The sequence below is a fragment of the Pelophylax lessonae genome (assembly GCF_965119305.1).
Source record: "Pelophylax lessonae genome assembly, chromosome: 4".
Classification (NCBI taxonomy): Eukaryota; Metazoa; Chordata; class Amphibia; order Anura; family Ranidae; genus Pelophylax; species Pelophylax lessonae.
This window is the reverse complement of record NC_138771.1, coordinates 463,762,626-463,788,086: the sequence shown is the minus strand read 5'-3', so window position 1 is coordinate 463,788,086 and position 25,461 is coordinate 463,762,626. Positions and strand designations below refer to the sequence as shown.

Below are 25,461 nucleotides of genomic sequence, written 5' to 3'. Positions count from 1 at the left end.
ATTAACAGCTTTTTTCCAGCAGTTGGTGAATACACTGTAGATAAGACAAAAGTCCAGAAAAGAGACATAAAAAGAAAAAAAGGTTCAAAAATTCTATTTTGCTCTTAGAACCTAAATAGATTTATTTTCAATATTTAGCTGCCAATTATGTTTTATTGGTTTCAGGGTCTCTTTTCCTCCAGTTTAAAATTAGATTCAAAATGTTCTTCATAAAGAGCTTACATTGAGAAGGCTGCAGAAATACCTGACCGCCTAAAACTGCTTTAGCCTATGGAGGACAAGCACTGGCCTGGTCCAGGATTGCTGTGCCAACACTTACAACATGTAAACCATCTTCTGTAAAAGCAATGGAAAAACACGCAACTGGAGCCTATGGTAAAGGTGCATTGGAGGCTGGGCCCCACATGGCTCGTCATAGGTAGAACAGTAGATGGCCCAGAAGCGGTTTGGCTTTTTCTCTCCATAAGATGTTGATCTCTTCCCTTAAAAGTTTTAAAACAAAGAAAAAGTGACATGTTGGACAGAATGTTCATAAAAGCAGTCACTTCTACTGATTTTTTTTTTTTTTCAGCTGGTTCCAAGAGTTGCTATTTGGAAGGTGTGCAGAGGATATGTTGGAGAGGAGCAGACATGGATAATGGAGGTTAGGTGACCCAGTCAGGGCCATCTCATTGTTGTCCATTGTTGATGAGAGACATGATACTTATTTTTTCTTCTGCCTCCTCGTTGGATTTTGGAGCCACTCCTGTCCCTAGCCCATAGAGGCGTCCACAGTACTTGGCATCGTCAATATGGTCCTCAAAAAATAACTGATAGTGAAGAAGACAACCAGAGAATTAAAATTAACGTGTTATCTACAGCTTGGGAAAAAAAAAAAAAGAATGACTGGAATTTTCTAAAACAAGGGGTTTTATGCTTGAACAGAGTGCCAATAACAATGTAGACACTCCCTGCAGGTGTTTAGTTAAGCCAATAGGATGTACCTAGCACATTATACAAACACCCCTGGACCCAGACAGGTGTGAGCAACAGGATTTAAAGTCAGTTTGACAGTTATGGTTGCTGTAGGCTTAGTGGGAGATAGCATCAGTCACTCTCCTTCTTTCATTGTACCAGAAACAAAATTTAAGGCTGATATCAGATTGGCGATTCTGCCAGCAGCTGGATCCTTAGGAGGAATAGCTCCCTTGTTAGCTTAGACAGCAAGATGTTCAAAAGCTAAATCGAGATTGAGCAGCTTTCCTGGCCAGCAATCCTAATAAAATTAACTATAGTCTCAATATTTTTCTTTGCCAGGTTCCATCTACTGCAAAGGATATAATTTTACAATACCTTTGTGATCTTCCTGTGCACAAATGCAGGGCTCCTCACCTTCTACATTACCTAGTGTTTCCTCGGTTTTGCAACACTATTCATGCTAAGCCTGCAGGGATATGTCCCATGTACTATGGCACCCAGACATGCCCCCAAGCTATTTGTTACTGTTGGGAATATATCTAGAGTGAAAAAAGAATCTTCATTCCATACTCCATCAAACAATGGTTAAAAGACTACAGAAGTTTCTCATAGAACAGGTCATGAGACATAAGCCAGTGGTCTGCAGTGCCAGGAATCATCTGAATTTCAAGCCATGGGTGGTCCCATCGGCACCACCTGGTTTAAAAAAAACTTTGATCTGAAAACCAAAGAAACCAGTTAGATAGTTATCACCCAAACATTTACACCAGGCAATCGCAGTTGCGATATCAGCCACAGTTGCTGTCAGAATACAATAACATAGCCTTGTAGCAGAATGGGAGAAGTCCTAGCAGTAAGTCTAGCCATCACAGTAAGTCTAGTCATTGATGTCTTTTCTCATGCAACATGCCCAAATGATTGAAGTGGCACATGATGGAAAACCTACGTGTAATAGCTAGGGCTTAATATCAGAAGCCCCTCCTAGGGGGTACCCCCAAAAAGCTTAATCCCCATAGCCTGCAATTGGTCAGTTTAAGCCTAAAACTAGTAAAGACTATACTCCGATCTGAGAATACCCTCAATAATTTGCTATGTTAATAATTTGGCAGAGTACTGAAGCATATGTCTGACCACATTCAGATGTGAACAAAGATTTTGCAAGACAAGTATATTAGGCCCCATTAATGCAAGAGCTCACCTCCTTCATCCGAAAGAAAGCCATGCCGGTAAGCAGAGAATCAGAACCAGCCTGATGCTGCCTACCAATCCGCTGCAAGTCCAGCTGATCAGCCACCTCCTGCAGACCACCCTGTGTAAGAAAGAACTGTATTACAGACAAAAAAAGAACTGCATTCGATAACACTTCTCAGAAAACACAAAAACACAAAAAAAAAAAAACACACTGTAGGCTTTATATCTGAAACTTAATTGACGGCTTTGCTGCCCAAAGCAAACCAATTCTCTTATTTTAATCAGACATGGGAAAGAGTTTAGTCGCTATAGACTATTCAATGACATGGCTCTGTAGGAACCACATATACTAATTCAGTCACCCCAACTTTAGCCAAAACTTTCTTCTTGTTTTGGATAGAATGGAGAAAGGTTAGAAACATCTGTCAAGTTCTAATTGCTGTCTTTGTACCCACTGAGGCTATTCCCTCACTTCCTGTCATGGTGGCAGGATGTGACAGGGTATCATCAGTAAAAGGACTTTGAGGCAAATTTCAACAACAGGGACACAGGTTGCAAAAAAAAAAAAAAAACCTGCACAGGAATTGGGTTTATCCCTCTGTTTGGGCAATAACACTTGAGGGGGGGGGGGGGGGGGTTTCTGCCTTATCAAACATTTTGGCCTCCTTCTGAACCTGGCAGCATGAACACTGACATTAAAGTGGAGGTAAAGTTAGTTTTTCTAAAACCTGCTGACAGATATGGTATTTATGATAGAAGAGACCCTATCTGTCTCTCCATAAATTCATATTCCTGCCTGTTAGCCGTCATGTACACTGCACACATGTGCGGGAGTGACATCATCACAGTCCAGCCTATCAAGCGGCCAAAGGCATGAAACCCAGAAGCAAGACGGGGTGAAGACGGATGCGTCGGGGGGGGCCTGCCCTATTGATCCTATTATAGTGCTGGAGGGTACCGTTTGACAGGCAAGTCTGCCATAATGTACTACTATGCAGTGCATACAGGCACATTATGGCATAACACACATGGCGGTCCGTTAAATGAACATTTTTATATGGAGTTAACTAGAGCAGGTAAGTATAACAGGTTTGTTATTTTTAAAAAAATAAAAAAAAACAAGGCTTTAGTATCACTTTAATAAATAAAACTGCACCTTTTTTAACCCCTTTCAGGCTCGGTTCACACTGATGCGATGCGGGAAGGCTGCGAATTCGCAGCCTGTTCCCGCATCGCACACGCACCCCCGGCAGTTCACACTACTGCCATATGCGATCCGCTGGGGGTGTCAATGTAATCTTAACGACACCTCCAGTTTGATCGCATATCGCAGTGCGATCGTGCAGTTCGCACAGGATCGGATCGCACAAGTGTGAACCGCTGTGCGATCCGATCCTGATGCGGCAGCAAAAATGCCTCCTGTGCGTGTTTGCTGCGGGTGCGATGCGAATTTAGCCATACAAACTGTATGGCTAAACTCGCACCGCACAGCTGATCGCATGTCATGTCGGAGCAGTGCGCTCCGACATGACATGCGAACCCCGCACACGCAGTAGTGTGAACCGGGGCTCATGACTGAAGGCAAAACTTATCCTAATGCCTGAACACTATTTTGCAACTTTGACAACTAATTTGTGTATCCAGGTGGATTATACCTTTTTTTTCCATGACAAATTGGACTTTATGTCCATAGTAATGGAAATCTCCTGATAACTTTTTATTGCCGTAGTATGGTCCAGAAACAATAGTACGAATTCAGCTTTTTTTAATCCTTCCACATTGATTCCACATCCACACATTGATACGAACTGAAAAAATGCCTTAAAAAAAAAAAAAATTTGTACCCAAATTCTACTGACCCTGACCTAGATCAAACCTTAACCACTTCAAGACCACAATACATATACACTATATTACCAAAATTATTGGGACACCTGCCTTTACACACGCATTTTAATGGGATTCCAGTCTTAGTCCGTAGGGTTCAATTTGTTGACTGACCCTTTGTAGTTATAACAGTTTCAACTCCTCTGGAAAGGCCGTCCACAAGGTTTAGGATTGTCTCTATTGAAAGGTTTGACCATTCTTTCTGAAGCGCATTTGTGAGGTTAGGCACTGATATGGATAAGTAGGCCTGGCTCACAGTCTGCACTCCAATTCATCCCAAAGGTGTTCTATCGGGTTGAGGTCAGGACGCTGTGCAGGCAAGTCAAGTTCCTCCACTGCAAACTCACTCATCTATGTCTTTATGACATAGATGGACCTTGCTTTGTGCACTGGTCCAAATCATTTGGTGGAGGAGGGATTATGGTGTGTGGTTGTTTTTGAACAGCTGGGCTTGGCCCCTTAGTTCCAGTGAAGTGAATGCTTAAGGTGCCAACATACTTTGTTGGAACAGTTTGGGGATGGCCCCTTCCTGTTCCAACATGACTGTGCACCAGTGCACAAACAAGGTCCATAAAGACATGGATGAGCGAGTTTGGGGTGGAGGAACTTGACTGGCCTGCACAGAGTCCTGACCTCAACCCAATAGAACACCTTTGGGATCATTTGCCTCAACTGTTCCCACAAAGTTGGCAGCATGAAATTGTCCAAAATGTCTTGGTATGCTGAAGTCTTAAGAGTTCCCTTTAATGGAACTAAGGGGTCAAGCCCAAACCATAAAAAACAACCCCACACTATAATCCTCCTCCCACCAAATGATTTGGACCAGTGCACAAAGTAAGGTCCATAAGGACATGGAGTCCTGACCTCAACCTGACAGAACACCTTTGGGATAAATTAGAGAGAACAATTAGTGCCTGACCTCACAAATGCACTTCTGGAAGAATGGTAAAACATTCCCATAGACACAATCCTAAACCTTGTGGCTCAGCCTTCCCACAAGAGTTGAAGCTGTTATAGCTGCAAAGGGTGGACCAACTCAATATTGAATGCTACAGACTAAGACTGGGATGCCATTAAAGTTCATATGCATGTAAAGGCAGACGTCCAAATATTTTTGGTAATATAGTGTATGTACAGACAGCGGGAAGAGGTTAAGCCTCCCAGTTTGCAATATATTAGACCAACCCTCTAATCAACCTAATCTAAGGACACAAGAGAAAACTGGGGAACAAGAAAAGATGAGATTATACTGAAACCTGCTATCTGCTATAGGATACTCTTATTTCTATTACCACTGGGTATCTGGTCAATACAAGGGCTACGTTTCTGCACCTTCAAATTTTTGCAGCTCTTCATCAGATATTTTACATCATAGATCGATGGAAAGAAAAGATTCAAAATATGGAAAAATTCGTGTTCCTCTTCCGGGAGGCGAGAGTCTGTTAGAAGCTTCACCATATAGCCAAAATCATAACCACTGTAGAAAGAAAACAAAAAAAAAAAAAAAAAAAGACAAAACAAAAAGTAAACAGAACAAAACATTAAAGGCAGTAGACTTTTTTTTTGGACAGAACAGAAATGGATCAGAACACACATTAGGTTTTTATTGCTGTGCGTATGCCTGTTAGGGAGATTCACCTTCTCTATTTGTCCTGTTTACCATGATCATTGAAAGTGAAAGTAAAATAAAATCTCAAATTTTGTGTTGTCCCCAGAAAAGTAACAGATGGGAAATCTTACAAGGGGATATTAGTTCTGACGTGGGAGTCCCAGAGGGATTCACTTAATTTGGAGGGATTTCCTCTCACTTCCTGTTTTGGCTATGGGACAGGAAGTGAAGGTAATTTCCCCAATAAGATAAAAAAAAAATCTGACAGGGGTTATAACTGTCTTACCCACTTCCTGTCCTTTCGCCGTTTATAAAACGGCAGCAAATTGAAGTGGTTATGTCAGGATCATGACTGCAGGTAAAGTCATAATCCCCGTATTGTTTTTTTTCAGCAGCAGATTTTTTTCTTTAGTAAAAGTAAGCTGAGTGGCTATACAGACGCTGGATTACTATTACAGGGAGGTAAAAGGGGGTACCGACCCTTCCACCGCTGCTTTTACTGGATGTGACCAGTAGGATCTGGTTCCTGTGACAAACTGAGAGGAACTGGTGTTGTGCCTCTCACTGTGTGACCTCAGAAACCAGAAGCGACAAGGATTTTGTCACTTCCAGTTTCAGTCTCATGTAAACAAGTAATTACTGGCTTGAAGGCATCAGATCAAACCAATCTTTGATCAGACGCTTTGGAGGCCAGAGGAGAAATATGGGGTCTCAAACACAAGATCTCTCCATAAAGAGGCCCTGTCATGACCCAAGCTATCACAAGGGATGTTGTTCATCCCTTGTGATAGCCAAAAGGCTGATAAAAAAAAAAAAAAAAAATTAATGGTACAGTGTTAAAATTTGTAATAAAATAAATGAATAAATAAAAAATGTTAAGCGCCCTGGTTCCCCTGTGCTCACGTACAAAGGTGAATACACGCGTTGGTACTGCACGCTTATGCAAACAGTGATCACAGTACACGTATGAGGTATTGCAGCGAACATCAGAGCAAGAGAAATAATTCTAGCACCAGACCTCCTGTGTAACTTTAAATTGGTAACTTGTAGAGGCTTTTAAAACGTCGGCTATGGACAATTTTTAGGTACCGAAGTTTGGCATCTTTTTACTCAGTGTAACATCTTTTACATTTTGGGTATATTTGTTTTTTTGTACATCAAAATTCATTAAAGTGTATTTAAAAAAAAAAAAAAACAGTGTTTCAAAAACCACTGCACAAATATTGTGGGACATAAAAATATGCATCACCCACCATTTTATTCTCTGTGGGTTTTCTGAACTGGAAGTGGATACTCTAGCCAAAATGGAAAAAAATGCCTATAGTTTTACATTAAAGCACACCTCAATAGGTTACTTGGTTTTGGATAGAAAAGAAGATTTGCCATTCAGTCTGTGTCCCTGCTGGAGAGCTTTTCTCCCACAGTGAGGAGACATTGCCCAAATAAAAACAGAGAGTCAGTAATAAAAGGTTGATGCAAGAAAAAAAAAAAAAAAAAAAGTGTGCACATTTCTGCCTGGCACAGCAACTTACATAAATCTTACATTATTATTATATAATCTTACATTATTAACTTACATTATCTTCTACATAAAAGAGCAATGTCAGCTGCTACATTTTGAAAAAGTCTATATAAAAACAAGCTCTAAAATGTGGCTGAAAAAGATTAGTAACAATATCTTTAAACTGAAAAGTATTCTCATACACACACACACACACACACACACACACACACACCTCACCTGTGGAACGAAAGCCACTTGACATTATCACATAGAACCACCCCAGAGGTCATAAGCAGCTCAGCAAAGGTCAGGGTGTCTATCCCTTCTTCCTCGTGCTTCTGGAACTGGAGGCCAGAATTTGCCAACAGATCAATTGAGTCTTGAGAATACATGTCTTCTCTGCAAGATCAAAAAGGTGAAGCAAAATCAGAATAAAGTTTTCAACAAACAAAAAATACACCATTTGTCAGTGGGCTACCTTGTTTTTTTTTTTTTTTAAAGTAGTAGAAAAATATTTAGATTTTAACCTACAGGTATGCTCATAATAAAGCTTACCTGCAGGTTAAATGAACATTTTCTAAACATGCATTGTTTAGGAGATATTCTAGGGAGCAGTAGTCGGTGATGTCACTGCCATATGCGCTCTGAAGAAACGGCACACCCGTGTCGTTTCTTCAGAAGTCCGTGCCACGGCCGTGACTCTCATGCGCAAGCAGTGGTGACAGCATGCCGCTGGAGGGCTTAATTTCAAGGTAAGTCTTGCATAATGTGCTAGTATGCAATGTATGCTTTTTTTTTTTCAAGTTTTACGACTGCTTTGGAAATAAGAAATCCCCTTTTTTTTTTTTTTCCGAAGCAGTCGTAAAACTTAAAAACAAAAAAGGGACTTCTTATGTATGAAAGTTTGAGATATAACATTAAGAAAAAAATGATTTGGTGTAACTAGTCAAACCCGTAGATAACCATTTTTCCTCTTTGCTACTGTCGACGAGGATTATTTGAGATGAGCTGCTTAACCAAGTGTCTTCAACCCTCAGAAAGCCAACAGTAACATCATTGAAAAGGAAAAAAAAAAAACTACAATCTGTTTATACTGGTTTTAAAAAAGGGATTTTTGACTTACCGTAAAATCCATTTCTCTGATGTTCATTGATGGACACCACTCCTGGTATTCATAACCATTGGGTTATACTGCCCCCTACAGGAGTAGGAAAAATTCTGGCTACACACATGGGCAGTCACAGGGGGTATTCTCCCTCTCTCTGCTACAACCACTCAGTTTTGTAACAAGCAGTGTCAAGAGAATAACTCCACGGAGGGGAGGGTGCTGAGTCCATCAACAAACATCAGAGAAATGGATTTTACAGTAAGTCAAAAATCCCGTTTTCTCTTTCGTTCATTGATGGACACAGCTCCTGGTATGCATAACCATTGGGACATCCCAAAGCAGTGGTAAACATGAGGGGGAAGGCTAAACATTAGGCAACAGGGGCTCAACCAAGCGACAGCAGCCCACCTGAAGAAAATACACCCTTAAAGAGGATCAGGTCCTCTTAACAGCAGCCTGAAAAACCTTGCGGCCAAAGGAAGCATCCGCAGATGCCAACAAATCCACTTTGTAAAAGTGTGTACCGACGACCATGTGGCCGCCTTGCAAACCTGCGTCACTGACGCCTGATGACGTAAGGCCCAGGAGGCACTAAGCGCCCTAGTCGAGTGTTCCTTGACAGGGAAAGGAGGAACCTGACCCCTGATGGAATAGGCCTGAACCACCGTCTTTCTGATCCATCTGGAAATGGTCGAGGGAGGAAATGGACAACCCCTTGAGAGGTCCATCCATGAGCACAAAGAGTTTGACTTTCGGAAAGACTCCGTAGCTGCCAGGTACACCCTAATTGCCTGGACCACATCTAAGCCATGCAAGGCAATTTCCATTGGATGTTTAGGCCTGGGACATAGGGAAGGCAACAAAATGTCTTCACTCAAATGAAAGTGAGAGACAACCTTTGGAAGGAGCGACGGAGAGGGGCGAAGAACCACCTTATCCCTGCGAATCACCAGGTAAATTGAACGGCAGGAGAACACCACCAGTTCAGACACCCTGCGTGCAGAAGTGATAGCCACTAAAAAGGCCAACTGAATGACTTTGTGGACACACTTGTCTTGCATAGGGAAGTCCACGGGTCCGGAAACCAGCAAAGACATCCCTCCACCCAGGATACGGGCGAGGGCACAAATTCTTGCTGAAGGAGCCTTGTCCATGGGTCTGGAGAAGCCCGATCTTGGCTTGCCAGACCAGATTAGTTTGGATCCTCCTGAAGAGGCCCTGAAAGGCTTCGAGCCCTTGTCAGTCGACCCTGAGGGACGAAAAAAAAAAAAAAACTTCTTATGAGCAGAGAAGGAGGGCCCACATCTGCTACAAGGTTCCTTGCCCTTAGTAGCTTGCGGTAGAAAAGTACTCTTCCCCCCCTGTGAGATCTTTAAGGATGTCATCCAGGGTAGCTCCAAACAGGTGATCGCCTTGGAAAGGAAGATCAGTCAAAGCCTTTTTTGAAGTATGATCCGCAGACCAGCACTTGAGCCAAAAGACACGCTGAAGGACCACCATCAAAACAGAAAGGGGGGGCCACCAGGGGAGCCGCGTCCAAAGAGGCATCACAGCAAAACTGCAGCCTCTGGACCAGCTAGTCCTCCAGCTCGGCAAAGGCAGGGGGGAGCTGTTCCCAATCCAGGTCACAGCGTAAGGGCTTAACCCACTTGGTCAGAGTTGGCAACACTAGGGCAATGGTGAATACCGACCTCATTGCCGAGCCAGAGTGTACATATGGCGGGCCACAGCTTCCAGGCAGATGGATCCTTAAAGGCCTGAGACTCTTCAACCAAAATCATGGTTGCCTTGTTTAATCTGGAAACAGGCGGGTCCAGTCCACTTCTTAAGAAGGGACTCCTCATTGGGGTAACACCTAGTAAAGCGCTTTAGGGACACCGCAGGACATTTTGGTCCTCCCCCTGTTTAGCGACAATTCTGTCAAAATAGGCAGGAAAAGGAAACACCTTTTCCGCTCTGGGTGGCTTTGCCCAAAGGCTACCTGCGCCTCCATCGCATCTTCAGCTGCGTCCTCCATCTTTAGGGTCTCATGCACAGATACAATCAGCGCATCCAGCAGCACATTTTCGTGCAGTCGCAGACGTGGGAGGATTCATCCTCACTATCAGAGGATATCAGGTGCATGGTTGCTGACCCCGCAGGGTGACCCACAACCGCGGCGGCCAAATCAGATTCAGGATCTGATGAGACAGATAATGCAGGAGAAGGCGGGGGGGGTGCTTTTTGCTAGCCCGTCGCTCGCAAGCCACCTCCACCTGGGACACAAGGGACTCCAGGACCGCCGTCAGTGCATGGATGGTTGGGACCCAGAGGGCCCCGCAGTCTCAGAAAGGGGATGAAATGGGGAAATGTGCTCCAAAGATTCCATGAGTCACCAGGGGGACCCATAAAAAAGGGTAAAACCCTGCTAAGGGACAACCCCCACCCCGCTGGCAGCACCAGCTGATTGCCAGCCACAAAGCACCAAGCGATCCTCAGCAGAGAGGGAGAGGACCCCACCAGACTCACCACCTGCAGAGACAAGCACCTGCAGCCACCAGGATAATCTGCACCACATGCGGTGATCAGGAAGTAAAATGACCCAGGAGTCAGCATCAAGGGATGAGGAAGGGCTCTCACCGCCAAAATCGCCGCCCACATGGCTCCACTGTCATGGCCGCCGCTATTTTCAATGGCAAACCACAGCAAAATGGACGCCAGACTACACAAACATGGCCACCATGTGTAGAACACATAGGCTACAACAAAACGGCGGCCCCACGAGGCATACAGGGACCCAGGATTGGGAGACCAGGTCTCAAGGACTGATCCAAGCAGGCCGGGGGGCCCTAGCAGGGGTACAACCTCCCCGCACATTGTCGATCGTCTGGTTGCAGGTGGCGCACCCCCCGGCCCCCATCGCCAGTTAGAGCCTGCCCCCACACCTGGAAAGTGGCCAGGCCACACAAACAGCCCCAACCAATGTGGAGGAGGGGGGAGGCAGGGTTAGAGACTCAGTAAGAGGGGGGGTGCCTGCGGGAAGAAGGGGAACCCGGGGGTCCGGCCGTCCCAAGGAGGGGCCCACATCCACCCCAAAACCATCCAGGGGGAGGGGGGGCACCTGCTCACCATACCAGGAACCAGGCAGGCACTGCTCCAGACAAAACCCCTCTCTATCGAAATGGGGGGTTGTCAGCCAGGAGGAACGCTGCGACTCGGGCGGAGACCTGGTAGTTTGTGACCTCCCGATGCGTTTAACTCTCAGGCCAACCCCCGCCCGGTGGGGTTATGTTGCGGCCGACCAAGCGCAGAGCTGAGGTATGCATGCGCGTGCTGCCCAGACTGGGGTGGATCAGGAAAAAATCCAGGAGGAAAAAATTTCCTATCTAAATAATTTTGCCAAGACCAAAGATCCCAGCAAGGAACTAGGTCATTACTCCTAGCTAGGCGGAAAAAAACTGAGTGGCTATAGCAGAGAGAAGGAGTATACCCCCTGGGACTGCCCATGGGTGTAGCCAGAATTTTTTTCTGCCTAGTTTCCTACTCCTGTAGGGGGCAGTATAACCCAATGGTTATGAATACCAGGAGCTGTGTCCGTCAATGAACGAAAGAGAAATATTACTTTTTCTACAATGTACTATTATATTTCTGACTGGCAACTACAGATTTAACTGCAGCCAATAATTTTGTTTTAGACAGAGCAGGGAACAGTTTAAAGTTCTGTAAGGTTTTTATTGCTGTGTTCCCAAGACTTAAAATAAAAAATATATATATTATAACTAATTATAAATAATGTAAACAATGCTCCAGATAATGGAGAAACTTACGTGAGGTTAAACTTAAAATTAAACTGCCAAGTGTTGATTCCAGGAGGGTACTCTCCTTTCTCATTCATGAAAGTGAGACCCAGCTGTATAATTTTGAGTAGATCCACATTGCAGCGTAAAAGTTGGTACTGATAGTCTATCGTACTTCGAAATTCCCCGATTGGCCTTACAACCACCCCAGGAAACTCTGTATCCTACAGGAAACAAAAACAAGCAGACTGAAGCAACAACTTTCTGGCAAAGTGCTATGAATACTCCCAATATAACAGAAACAAAATTGTCAGAAAAAATGAAAACTGGTTGTAAAGGCTAAAGGTTTTTTTACCTTAATGCATCCTCTGCATTAAGGTAAAAAAAAAAACTATTGGGCGCAGCTCCCCCAACCCCCTCTGAATACTTACCCGAGCCTGATCTCGGTCTGGCGCTGCTCGCTCTCCCCCCTCCTCACTTGTCTCAGTAGTTGGCTACTGCTGCTGTCAATCAAATCCAGAGATGAAGGAGTAGGGGTGGGGCAGACGCGCACTTTGTGTGTCAACAGATGCGGCTCAGGATCGAGCCCGCACGAGTAACTCTCCAGCAAGCAGCTTGCTGCGGAGGTACTCGAAGGCAGGTGGAGCCAGGAGTGCTGGTGGTGGGGCCCCAAATGGGAGGATCAGGGCTGCTCTGTGCAAAACCATTGTACAGAGCAGTTGAGTAACATAATAACATAATAATAAACCCAAAAAGATCCTTCAATAACATCAATTAAATTAGTGGAATTAAACCCAGAACAAAAATGTATTATATTGCAGCTTCCCAATTATTAGAAGTAGTGGCTGCATTAGTTCTTTTTGGCTTTTTTCCCTCCGTTTTCACCTAGTGATCTAGCTAACACACCTCATGTATTAGTGAGACAATTCGGGAGGAATGAGCATAGGAGGCAGAGCGGACAGCAGCATGGTCAGTCTGGTGGGGAGGGTAGTGGTAAACTTATGGGCAGATTTAGATACACTAAAAAATTAAAGTCAAACTCCAGCTCACACGTTATAAGCAGTTACAGCAAACAGTTGTTTCCTTTTAGGATAAAGGCTTTGCATGAATATATAAAAGCTGAACATTTTAATGACCCCTGCCAGTGTTAAGTGGTTGGTCTCATCCATGCAAACTAATAAATTCTGATGAAGAGCTGGGGCTTCTGAATCACAAACTTGCTGGATCACCAGATGAAAATAAAAGAAAGGAAGCCTAATATAGGAAACTAACACAACCTTTTTACATCTAAGAATTGATAAGCTACAATATAATACAATGTTTGCTTTTTGGTTTAATACCTGCTTTAACATATTAAATTAAATGCAGAAAAAGGGTAAAAACCAACAATATTTCAGCACTGAGCAAAAGCCTTTTACCAAACTGCCAACACCAACTCACACATTCAGGAAACTCCTATAAAATCTGGGTAAGAGAAATGAGAGAAGACTAAATAGAAAATGGGATTTTTGACTTACTATAAAATCGATTTCTCTGTGTTCATTGACAAACACAGCTCCTTAGGATTCTTGACCAGTGGATTTATACTGCCCCCTACAGGAGTAGGACACTAGGCAGAAAAAATAACTTGACTACGCCTATGGGCAGTCCCAGGGGGTATACTTCCCTCTCTGCTATAGGTACTCCATTTTGTTACAAGCAGTGTCAGAAGTATTAAAAACTCCATAGAGGAGCAGGTGCTGTGTTCATCAATGAACAAAGAGAAATGGATTTTACGGTAAGTCAAAAACCCCATTTTCTTATTCGTTCATTGATGGGACACCGCTCCGTAGGATCAAACACGAGGGGTGGGAACAGCAAAAAATTCCCAAGGCTAAACTGTAGCCAACCAGGTAACAGGAGCACAACAAAAAAACAACTGGAGCCCACCCGAAAAATACTCCCAACACATCCACTTTATAGAATTTTGTGAAAGTGTGCAACGACGACCAAATGGCCGCCTTGCAAACCTGCGTCACTGACGCCTGATCACAGAAGGCCCAAAAAGCACTGAGCAGAGTGCATCTTCACAGGGAAAGGAGGAACCTGCCCCCTGATCGAATATGCATGAGTCACCGTCTGTCTGATCCATTTGAGATGGTCGCAGAAGAAGCAGACAGTCCTTTTCGAGACCCATCCATGAGTACAAATAGTGAGTCTGACTTCTGAAAAGACTCCGTAGCTGCCAGGTACACCCGAATCGCCTGGAGCAACATCCAGGGCATGCAACGCAATTTCCTTTAGGATATTTTGGCCTAGGACACAGGGAAGGCAACACAACAATGTCTTCATTCAAACGGAAATCAGAAACTACTTTAGGAAGGAAGGAACAACGGACAGGGGCGAAGAACCACCTTATTTTTGTGGACCAGCAGTAAGGGGTGAAACAAGATAATGGCGCCAATTCTGACACCACCAAAAAGGCCACCTTCTGTGACAGTGTAAGCAGGGGAATCTCCCGAATATTTTTAAAGGGAGGCTTCTGGAGGACTGAAAGCACCAAGTTCAGATCCCAAGGCAGTAGAAAAGACTGCAGCAGTGGAGTCAAATGTCAAACCCACTTAATAGAGGTACGCACCAGGGAGTGCGTGGCCAAGGGTCATTGAAATTAGACTGCCACAAACCTCTGATGAAACACGTCAGGGTGAAGGGACCACTCCCCTCGGTCCAACCCCTGCTGACTGAGAATCCGCCTGCCAGCTTTCCACCTTTGGAATATGTACGGCGGAGAGGGCCAGAACAAAGCGTTCTGCCCACCATAGCATGCCCACTACCTCCAGAGCTGCCAACACACTTCGTTACACCCTGGTGATTGACATATGCCATGGCGCTGTCTGATTGAATCTGCACTGGACATCCCTGAAGACGATCCATCCAGTGATCCAGGCACAGTCAGAGTCCAAACACCTTGAGCAGGGCTCTGACCCAGGACACTTCCCCACCCAGACAGACTTGCATCCGTGGTGACCACTGTCCAATACAAGGGGAGACCTGCCACATTTGGCCAAGATCTCCCTTACAAGTACCTTGTATGGAACTGTGCAAATGGAACCGCAGGAGATGAATCACAGCATGCAACTTCTGGAGTTTGTCCAGAGGAGGGAACACTCTGGCTAGAGCTGAGTCCAGAGTCAGACCCAGATAATCCAATTTTCTGGAGGGAATAAGAGCAGACTTCTGGCAATTCAGAACTCCCTCAGGGTCTGTATAGTGATCTCCACATCATCCACCAGAGCAGCAGAGGACTCTGCTCACAAGTGGTCATCCAGGTAGCCCAGTACTGCGACCCTCCGCTGACGTAGCAACGCCAGAACCGGGGCCAACACTTTGAAGACCCATGAATCAGAGACGAGACCAAAGGGTAATGCCACAAACTGATAATGCTCCTCTCCTACAGCAAGGCGGAAGAAGCGCTGGTGGCACAGACTGGAATGTGCCAGTAAGCATCCTTGATGTTGATAAGAGGCAAGAAAATCCCCCTGATGGTGGGATGCCACCACCGTGCGAATGGACTCCATCCTGAACTTATGTACCTGCACAAAGCAGTCCAGAGCCCTGAGATCCAGAATTGGACGCACCTTGCCCTATTTCTTGTGGACCATGAGCAGGTTCGAATAAAAACCCTGAAACCGCTCAAGGTCAGAATTGGGACAATCATACCCTGAAGCCGCAGGTCTTGCACTGCCCCAAAGAGGGCTTGCAATCAGTCCGGGGACAGGCGCACATTGGAAGGAAAGAACCTTTCCGGTGGGTAAGAATGAAACTCCATCTTGGAACCAGACCATATCACTTCGTGGACCCACTTGTCTTGCACCAAGGAGGTCCACGGGCCCAGAAACGAGCGAAGATATTCAACCACCCCAGGCATGGATGAGGGCGCACCTTCAAGCTGAAGGAGCCTTGTCCGCGGGTCTGGAGAATCCCGCTCTTGGTTTGCCACACCAAGGCCGCTTGCAGCCTCCCGAAGAGGACTTAAAAAGGTTTTGAACCCGTCAGCGGACCCTGAGGGATGAAAAACTTCTTGTGAGTCAAGGACGGGCCACGTCCACAACGAGGTTCCATACCCTTACCGGCCTGCGGAAGAAAAGTACTCTTCCCCCCCTGTGAGACTCTTAATGAGGTCATCCAGGGTAGCCCCAAACAGGCGATCTCCCTGAAAAGATATATTAGCCAAGGCCTTTTTAGAGGTTTGGTCTGCAGACCAACACTTAAGCCACAATATAAGCCTAAGAACCACTGCCGAAACAGAAAGTCTAGAAATCAGGGGAGCCGCATCCAAAGAGGCATCACGGATAAATTGTAGTCCCTGGACCAACTGGTCCGCCAGCTCAGCAAAGACAGGGGGAAGCTGCTCATCCTCCAGGTCACGGCGTAAAAGTTTTGCCCACTCGGTCAGAGTTTGTGACACCAGGGCAATGGTGAAGACCGGCCTAAGCTCCGAACATATTGCGGGCCGCAGCCTCCACTTTTCTGTCAGCCAGATCCTTAAAGACCAGCAATTCCCTCAATGGGGATCATGCCTGCCTTAACTTGGAAACCTGGGGGGGCCACTACCGGTGGAACAGTCCACTTTTTAAGAAGGGACTCTTCAAAGGGGTACCTCAACGCAAAAAGTGTTTAGGAATCAGAAAGGGGCGTTTTGGACATTCCCACTTTGACAAATCTGTCAAAATAGGAGGGAGAAGGGAAACATGTTCGCCGCTCTAGATGGCTTGTGAGTGCTAAAGGGGACCGGAGCCTCCGCCACAGCTTCAGCTGCGCCCTCCATTCCTAAAGTTTCACGCAGACACAATTAATGCGTCCACCAGCGCCTTTTTGTGCACAGCTACAGGAGTGGAAAAATCATCATCACTATCCGAAAAGTCAGGGCACGTGGCCGCAGACCCCGCAGGTGGGCCACGTCCGCAGCCTCAGATCAGATTCCGGATCTGTGGAGACAAATGAGGCAGGGGTGCTTTTTGCTAACCCGCCGCCCAAAAGCCACCTCCACCGGGAAACAAAAGGACTCCAAGACCACCGCCAGTGCATTAATAAATTGTTGGGACCCACAGGGCCCCGCAGCCTCTGAGGGGATCAGGTGGGTAAACATGCTCCAAAGACTCCATGAGTAAGTAGGGGGACCCCCACAAAAAGTGTCAAACCCACCCCCTTACTTTGCTGGTAACACCACCTGGTCGCCAGCAACAGAGCACCCCACGAACCAGCAGAGAGAGGGAGGACCCCAATTAGACTCACCACCCCACCCCACCAGACAGGCAGCACCAGGATAAACTACACTCCACATGTGGCGTCCAGGGAAAGAAGAGACCCAGGAGTCAGCACAAGGGGGACAAGGAGGGGGTCCCACAGCTGAAATCGCAGCCCAGAGGCTCCTCTGTAATGGCTGCCACTTATTCCTATGCCGGAACAACAAAAAATGGCCGCCAGAATACACAAACATGGCCGCCGGCCTATACACATTATAGGCTACAACAAAATGGCTGCCCTGCGTAGCTCCCAGGGGCCCAGGAGGGTTCCCTGGGGCCTCGGAAAGGCACCAGAGGAAGGGGGAACTGGGCAGGAGCCCCCACAAGGTACAGATCCGCCAATAGCCCAGTCGCCGGCGGAGTTCCCCCACCCCCCGCACACACCACCAGTACAGCACCATGCCCCAGCCCCAAAAATTAAAAAACGGCCCAAACCACCATACTACCCCAGAGAGGGGGGAGGGGTGGATGAGGGTTGGGGGCAAGATGACCCACAGGGACCACCAGAAGACAGAGGGGTCTAACGGGAAGGAGGGTAACCTAGGGGTCCGACCATCCCAGGGAGGGGCCACGCCTTCCCCAAATCACTCCAGGGGGTGAGGGGGGGGGGGGGACAGCTAATCCTCATACTGGGGACCAGGTGGGCACCGCTAAAGACAGAACCCCTCGTCATCGAAAGGGGGGGCTTGTCAGCCAGGAGGAACCTTGCGACGCAGGCCAAGGCCCGGTCGTATGCGACCTTGTGAGGAGTGAGAATGTCACGGTGACCTAGCGCGGAGCTGTGGTTTGCACGCGCGTGTGCTGGCCAGCCTGGAGTGACCACTGGAACTAGATTATCCAGCCCATCGCCCAGTCCAGCAATTGACTGTAGATCTCACAGGGGAAAAAAAAAAAAAAAAAAAAAAAAAAAAGCTATTTAAAAAAGATTACCAGGACCAGAGATCGCAGCAAGGAACTAGGTCCTTACCCCTGACTAGGCAGAAAAAAAACCTACAGTATCTCTCAAAAGTGAGTGTACAGATTGTATAACAGTGTAAATTTGCTGTCCCCTCAAAAGAACTCAACACAGCCATTAATGTCTAAACTGCTGGCAACACAAGTGAGTACACCCCTAAGTAAACATGCCCAAAGTGTCAATATTTTGTCTGAAGAAAATCTGAAGAAGAAAAGCGAGGGTTGTAATGAAAAGCTACATCAGACCATGGACGTGTGCTGCAACCACACTGGAAATCAATCTGAAATCGGGTAGAAGACAGGTGGCTGTAACAAGAAACAAAGGGGGCCCAAGTCTGTTGAAATCCAGTGACTCCATCCCTTTTAAATTGACTGCAAATTTTGAAGATCAGTCACTGACAATTCTTTCATTAGCCAGTCATGGGGTCAGCCGCAGAATGTCCAAACTCCTTTCTTTTTGTTTTACCAAGAGAGATTTTTTTTTAGGTACTTTGGATTTTGGTGGACTTGAGAGGTTCACAGTCATTCATCAATACATTCCTATGGACCGGCGCTTGATGTCTTGAGAATCGCTGGAACATCTCACATTCCTGTGCAATTATGCTGGTGTTGACGTCTCTATAATTTGAAAGCCAACAACATCTGGTAAGCAGTTCACCTATATCCACATGGTGTTTGTTGACTGAACTCCATCTTCATTGTTATTCACTGGTGCAAAGAGGATTTTCTTGGTCATTCTTCATATGGACTTATATGAACTTTCATTATTGTTTTATCATGCACTGGCGCTGCCCTTTTGTGTATATGTTAATTTGGATTGTGTAATCTTGCCCATTGTGCGGGCTGCCTTCATTTCTTTTCATTCTTTCTTCCAAGCGCAGATATTTTTATTGTTTTTTCAATATGTATTCTGCTACATATTTTTGGCAAAAAAAAAAAAAAAAACAAAGAAAGAAAATGGCCTCTGCCCCCACCTATAACTGGCCTTCATAGCAAGGAACACATGGAAGGGCAACGCACATGAGACAAACAAAAATAAAATTCCCAGTTGAATTTGCTAACCAGTTTGCTTACCAACCAAAATAACCTGTCTAACAGTTTGCGTCAAAACAGGGGTTCAGTTAGCACACATTTTCAAACGCATGTGTAAGCTGCAGGGCCACTCCACGGCACCCTGTATTACCTGCAGTCCTAACTCTAGTGAATTTATGAAGGTCTTCACAGTGAAAGCACATGCAAAAAAAAAAAAACACACAATAGGTGTATATTGATTGGTTTGTGCAAACAAATATAGCTTCTACAAACTATGGGTATTGGAATATCTATTTATTTTTAGACTTGTAATGGCACCGATCAGTGACTTTTAGCGAGACTACAATAGTATGGTGAGCAATCTGACATTAACACTTTGTGGTAACCAGTGACACCAATACAGCGATAAGCACAACCCCCCCCCCCCCCCAAAAAAGGGGGAAACCAGCGCTACAACATTGAGGTTTGTCAGGTATACAATTACGGAGGAAGATGGTCTGCTGCTGAAATGCCCATGGAAAATATACATTGACACTTGCTGGGAAGCGGTTACACATCTAGGTTTAATTAAAGGGTTAAATGTGTGCCTAACCAGTGTGTGTGTACTGGGAAGGGCTTTCACTAAGTGATGTGCTGATTTTATTCCCTGCTTTGCAGGGAAGCAAAAGCTGACACATTCCCATTGACAGCACAGAGCTAAGTATGGTTTACATTGACAGAGCTCTGTCCTGTCTCCCTCCTTGACAATCAGCCGGTGCCAGTAGGCAATCACTGGCCAGCATCCGCTGATCGGCATGTGCTGTGACTAATCACAGTACAGCTGGCGTGCCGCCTACCTAGAAGTGCCGGATCACTTACTAGGTACTTGATCTTACACAGAAGAGCTGCTCCGCTGCCGTACTCCTATGTAAGGCAGTCGGCAAGCAGATAACTAACCTTTGCAGTAAAAGTGAACATGGAAGGGCAATGTACGTTACAAAGATTTCCCTGCATATCTTAAACCTAGCATGCAAAAAACACAAACTGTCCCCGTCTAACAATTCACGTTAAAACAGAGGGTTTTGTTTGCACATATATGAAAATATATGTGTAAGCTGCAGTGCCTACATCAAGGCTCCTCTGTGTACTGCAGTCCTAGCTCCATAATTTTCAGAGTCTCCCAAGTTGGAGCTCATATAGCAGTGGATAGATTAAGGGTAGGTTTGCCTGGAGGGAGCCAACCCCTCCTTAAAAGAAACAGTGACACACAACAAGAGAACAATGGCAGCTGAAGGCATCCAATGTGTCAGAGAGAGTAGGGGGAGAGAGATACTGATTCTGCTGCTCTTGGGCACAGCGCTGGATCGAGATTGGGCTCAGGTAAGTATTTTTGGGGGCTGGGAGAACAAAAAATAAAGGGTTTTTACCTTCATGCAAAGAATGCATTAAGGCAATAGCCTTTACAACCACTTCAACAATCAAGTATGGCTCCCCTCTTGTACATATACAGTTACAAATGTTGTTTAAAACACTGCCATATACTAACAAGAATATTTACCCCTGGCTGGTTTTAATTGACCTATTTTTTTAAAAAAAAAATGAAAAGAATACATATTTCCTTTAAAGGTAAAGCACTTGCCAAGAGATAGGACTGCACTCACCATTGCAATGTATCCATAGGTGCGAACAAGCTCTCGGATCTTACGCATTTCTTCGTCCAGATTGATTGCCCATACCTCACATATCACCTGGCTATTGTCCACTACAGCGGCTGGCATTGTTAAGGACTGATGCACACTTGCTGCAGGTTGATCAGGTATAAACAAAGGCAGGAGAGGCCTTTCCCTGAGGGGTAATCACACCTATGTAGGAGAAAGAGTCACTTTGCAGATGTGCACATTAAGCAATAAAAATGCATAAATTAAAAAAAAAAAAAAAAAAATTATACCACGGTGGCTTTAAGGAACACTGGAGCTTTACATACAATTTTATCTTGGTATATTTACTTAGGTCAAGCTTGTTCTTAAATGGTTTAATGTGCATGTAAAGTCAAAAACAACATTTTAAGTTATTGCATCTTACCAGTCATTAGATGTGGTGGCTTCATTAGGTTTTTCCCAGTTTTTTTTTTTTTTTATCTTATGATCCTGCCAGTAAAACACTTCCTTTTCTAGGGTGACAACACTTACTCACTATATCTATGGGGGAGTAGTGTTGTTACCCTCTGCTGCACTCCTGTTTTGGATAAGAAAAACCTCCCGCACTGCCCTGCCTCTGGAAATGCCAATAATATTGTTTAAGATAACAGTTCAGTATACAGGACACTGACTGGTATTTATCTGTACTTGCAGCAAATATATGTAGCTTTATAAAAAGAAAAACAAATGCAGCCACCACATCTAAAGTTCGGTAAGCTGCAATAAATAAGATTTGTTTTTGGATATTCTTTTTGGGCTATAACTTTTGCTGGGAAAAAAAAAGTTATTTGAAAAGAACAGGTGTTACAATTATCTCTCCTGTGGTGTTGATCTTCAGTCTGTTAAGTGGCACAGCCTCCATCAGAATCTTCAGCATTCAACACTTCCAGGAATATCTGATGCCAGTTCCTGATCTGTTGACCTCTTAGTCACTACTGTCCCCTGTATTGACATAGGGGTCAGAGGATGGAAGCACAGTGGCCAGCGGAAACACACACATCCAGCGCCCTCAAAAGTGCTGGATACAGTAGATTCTGACCAAGCTGTACTGCTTCATGGGAATATAGATCAGTGGCACAGTCCTGATCAGGTGGTACACAGAGGTGAAACAAATACTCCTACATAAGATGTACCTGTTTATCGGCATCCCTCTCTCCTCTACAGCTGCTAAAAGTGCTGAATTTCTATAGCTTGTCTGAGCTTTCAGAAAGCAATAAATGTACGCCAAAATGTATTCTGCTATATGTCTTTACTAAAAAAATAAAAATCTCAATAAGTGTATAATTGGTTTATGCGAAGTTATTGTGTCTACAAACTATGGTATATATACTGGAATTTACAAAGCTATAGACGCTATACTGTAATGATCTATAATGTAATGTAATAATAATAGTAAAATGTAATGTAATGATCTATCTTTAAAGCCACCTATAGTGTGACTGATAGGGTGGTAGGAAATCTGGCACTAAGACAATGGCTGGGAGGGTCACTAACTGACATCGCTAGTGACACTAATACAGTGATCAGTGACAATACTGTACACTGAAACTGTACTAATGATACTGGCTGGGAAAGGGTTAACATCTAGGGGCAATCAGGGGGCTTAACTGTGTGCCAAACAACGTGTAATGTGTGTAATATTCAATGCTTGTACTTTATTATCTGCTTTGCAGGGAGAAGAAACAGCCAGATTGCCCTTTACAGTACACAGCGTTCTGTGTTTTTGTAAACACAGAACTCTGGGTGTGATTGGCCACAGCCAATATCATTGGCTGAAATCAGCTGCCAAACTTGTGATGTGTCCAATCACAGAACAGAACTCGGAAGAAGGGCTGCGACATATAGGTGCGTCGCCCGGCCTGCAGCTGCCATCCGCCCTCAGTACAATTACTGTGGGCGGGACATAGTGAAAGTAGAAGCAATGGCATAACTTTTTTTATATTGTAGAATAACTCCTGACAGTTTTTGTTTTTTTTGTCATCTGCATCTCATAGCCAAAACAGGAAGCAGAGCGGGCGGGCTGAGCCTTGCTCTCTGTGTCTTATGGACACAGAAAGCAGACTTAGGAGCAGGCACCCATGAGTGCCCCCACAGCAAGGGCTTGCTAAGGGGGCACTCGGCAAGTGGGAGAGGCCCAGAGCGCCAACGGGGACCCAAGAAGGGTAGGATCGGGGCTTCTTTGTGCAAAACTATTACACAGAGCAGGTAAGTATGACATGTTTGTCATTTTTTTCTTTTTTAAATAAAGATTTTTTCCTTTACAATCACTTTAACAGGAAAGCAGAGGGACTGGCAGGAACACCAGGGATATCACATAAAGGAAGCAATACAAAGAACAGGAGACATTTTCATACAAGTACATGGTACAGCAGGCACATATCAGGAATATGAAGTGTTGGGGTAACAAATGCTTCAAAGTGATTGTAAAGTCTTGTTTTTTCCTTAAAAATTACCAAACATGTTATACTACATATCCTCCCCTTCTCGGGTCCCTCCTTGCTGCTCCTGGCCCCTCCCTCCCGTTGAGTTCCCCTACAACAAGCAGCTTGCTATGGGGCACCCGAGCCGAGCCACAGCTCCCTGTGTCTATTCAGACACGGGGCTGAAATCCGGTCCCGCCCCTCTCTCTCCTCATTGGCTCACTGCCATTTCAGCCAACTAGAAGGGAAAAGTCTTGGGCAGCCGAGACACTCCTGCAACATCGCTGGATCGAGATGGGCTCAGGCAAGTATGAGGGGGGACGAGAGGGGCTGCTGCACACAAGGCTTTTGATTTTAATGCAAAAGGATAAAAAAAAACTTCTGCCATTACAACCACCTTGTTTTAGGTAGTGGTGAAGGCTTAGAACCCCCTCCCCGTCATATTTTGTTTTCTGGGTAGGTTCCCCCTCTGTTCTAAGCATTTAAATAAAAGGTAAACTTCTTTTACCTATAGGTAAGCCTATAATACGGCCTACTTGTAGGTAGTGAAAATATCTTCTAAACATGCAGCGTTACATTACATGCAGCCAGTGACATCACTGGCACATGGGCTCTGAAGGAACGGCCACCTGTGCTGTTCCTTCAGACCCCTGTGCTGTAAACACCGGCTCCTGTGTGGCAGTGGCGTCACCGTGGCTCTGGCCAGTCACAGAGCTGGAGTCCGCAAACCTGGAAGCAAGACGGGTGATAATGGGAGCACCAGGTAAGTTTCACATAATGTACTAGTATGCAATGCACGCTAGAACATTATGACTTTATCTTGCATGGAGAAAAAAAAAAAAAAGTCCAGCGGTATACAAAAGCTGTACTAGTACAGGAAGCAGAGGGAAATCTTCCATGGGGGACAACTGTGCAAGAGAAGATTTCTCCTTACTTCCTGTTGTCTCTACAAGACAGGAAGTGACATATCCACACTAGCAGAGACAGATGGTACCTAAAACATACAAAGAAGAACTTTACTTATACTCCAGTGCTGTCTGATGTAAATCTTTAGGGGCTCATTTTACAATAATTATATACAAACCATCCCTGCACAAGATATCTCCAAGATACTGGATAGCATGAAAACCTTTGCCAAGATTTCCAGGGACACGTCTAGAGGAGCGATCCCTGGAAATCAGGAGCATATGACATCCTTGCACAGTCCTCAAGCTGCTGCGGAAGTACACAGGGCATGCTGGGACTTGTACTTCCTCCACACCTGGAGGGTCGCTGTTCCCCGCCTTCTAAGGCCAAAGGCCTGGCAACCCCGAGCCGCCTTTACTTACCTCCCGGGCTCCGCTGTCCCGAACCACCGCGCGCACACACACAAGACGTCTCTCTATCACTACAGATGCATAGGATACGCAGCGAACACTCTATGGTACAGCCGACCGCTCCAGCCGCCCGTCTCTATGGTGCGGGAGGACTGGGTTGAGCGACCAGCCGCGCGTTGTTTTGTGAGAGGGAAAAAAACTTGCTTTGCAGCAGGAATGTAGCGGTGGTGCGCATGCGTGCTCTGGGTAGCTAGACGTGTTACTGCGCATGAGCGGCATTGGGATCTGTTCCGAGATTTTAGCAGAGTTTGCTATTTTAGTGGCAGTGAGGATATCGTGTTTGCTTTATGGCACTGCTGAAATAAAAGGAAGTTATTGGGAAAGTTGTTATAATTCCTGTCTTTTTGGATAGAAAGGACAATGGTTTTAAGTGTAAAGTTTTGCCAAGAGTGGGCGATATTCATTAAAGAGGTTGTAAACCCCAAGAAAATTTTCTTTTTGCAACCTGCAAGAGAAACACATAATGAGCTAGTATGCATCGAATACTAGCTTATTATGAAATACTTACCTTAGAACGAGCCTATGCTGTGCCGCCCGCTTACCTGTATGACGGGCGACATGTCCAGTTACCCGTCTTCCAGGATCGCGACATCCGGCCATCTGATTGGCCGGAGCCGCGGTGACGTCACTCCCGCGCACGCGCGCGGGAGCCGACGGTCACGGCACCAGCGGCCGTTCCTTCAGAG

The 25,461-nt window shown here is 45.4% G+C and overlaps 1 protein-coding gene across 1 annotated transcript; it reads right to left on the bottom strand.

Annotated features, from left to right (window-relative positions):
• CNOT8 (CCR4-NOT transcription complex subunit 8) lies at positions 1-24,913 on the bottom strand. The gene is made up of 7 exons (XM_082253384.1): positions 24,728-24,913; positions 20,944-21,144; positions 12,063-12,256; positions 7,386-7,547; positions 5,368-5,512; positions 2,156-2,266; positions 1-809 (listed from the first exon to the last, which is right to left on the bottom strand). Exons 2-7 carry the CDS (start codon positions 21,058-21,060, stop codon positions 669-671), a joined length of 870 nt encoding a protein of 289 aa, XP_082109510.1. The 5' UTR covers positions 21,061-21,144; positions 24,728-24,913; the 3' UTR covers positions 1-668.
• Positions 24,914-25,461: the final 548 nt, after the last annotated feature.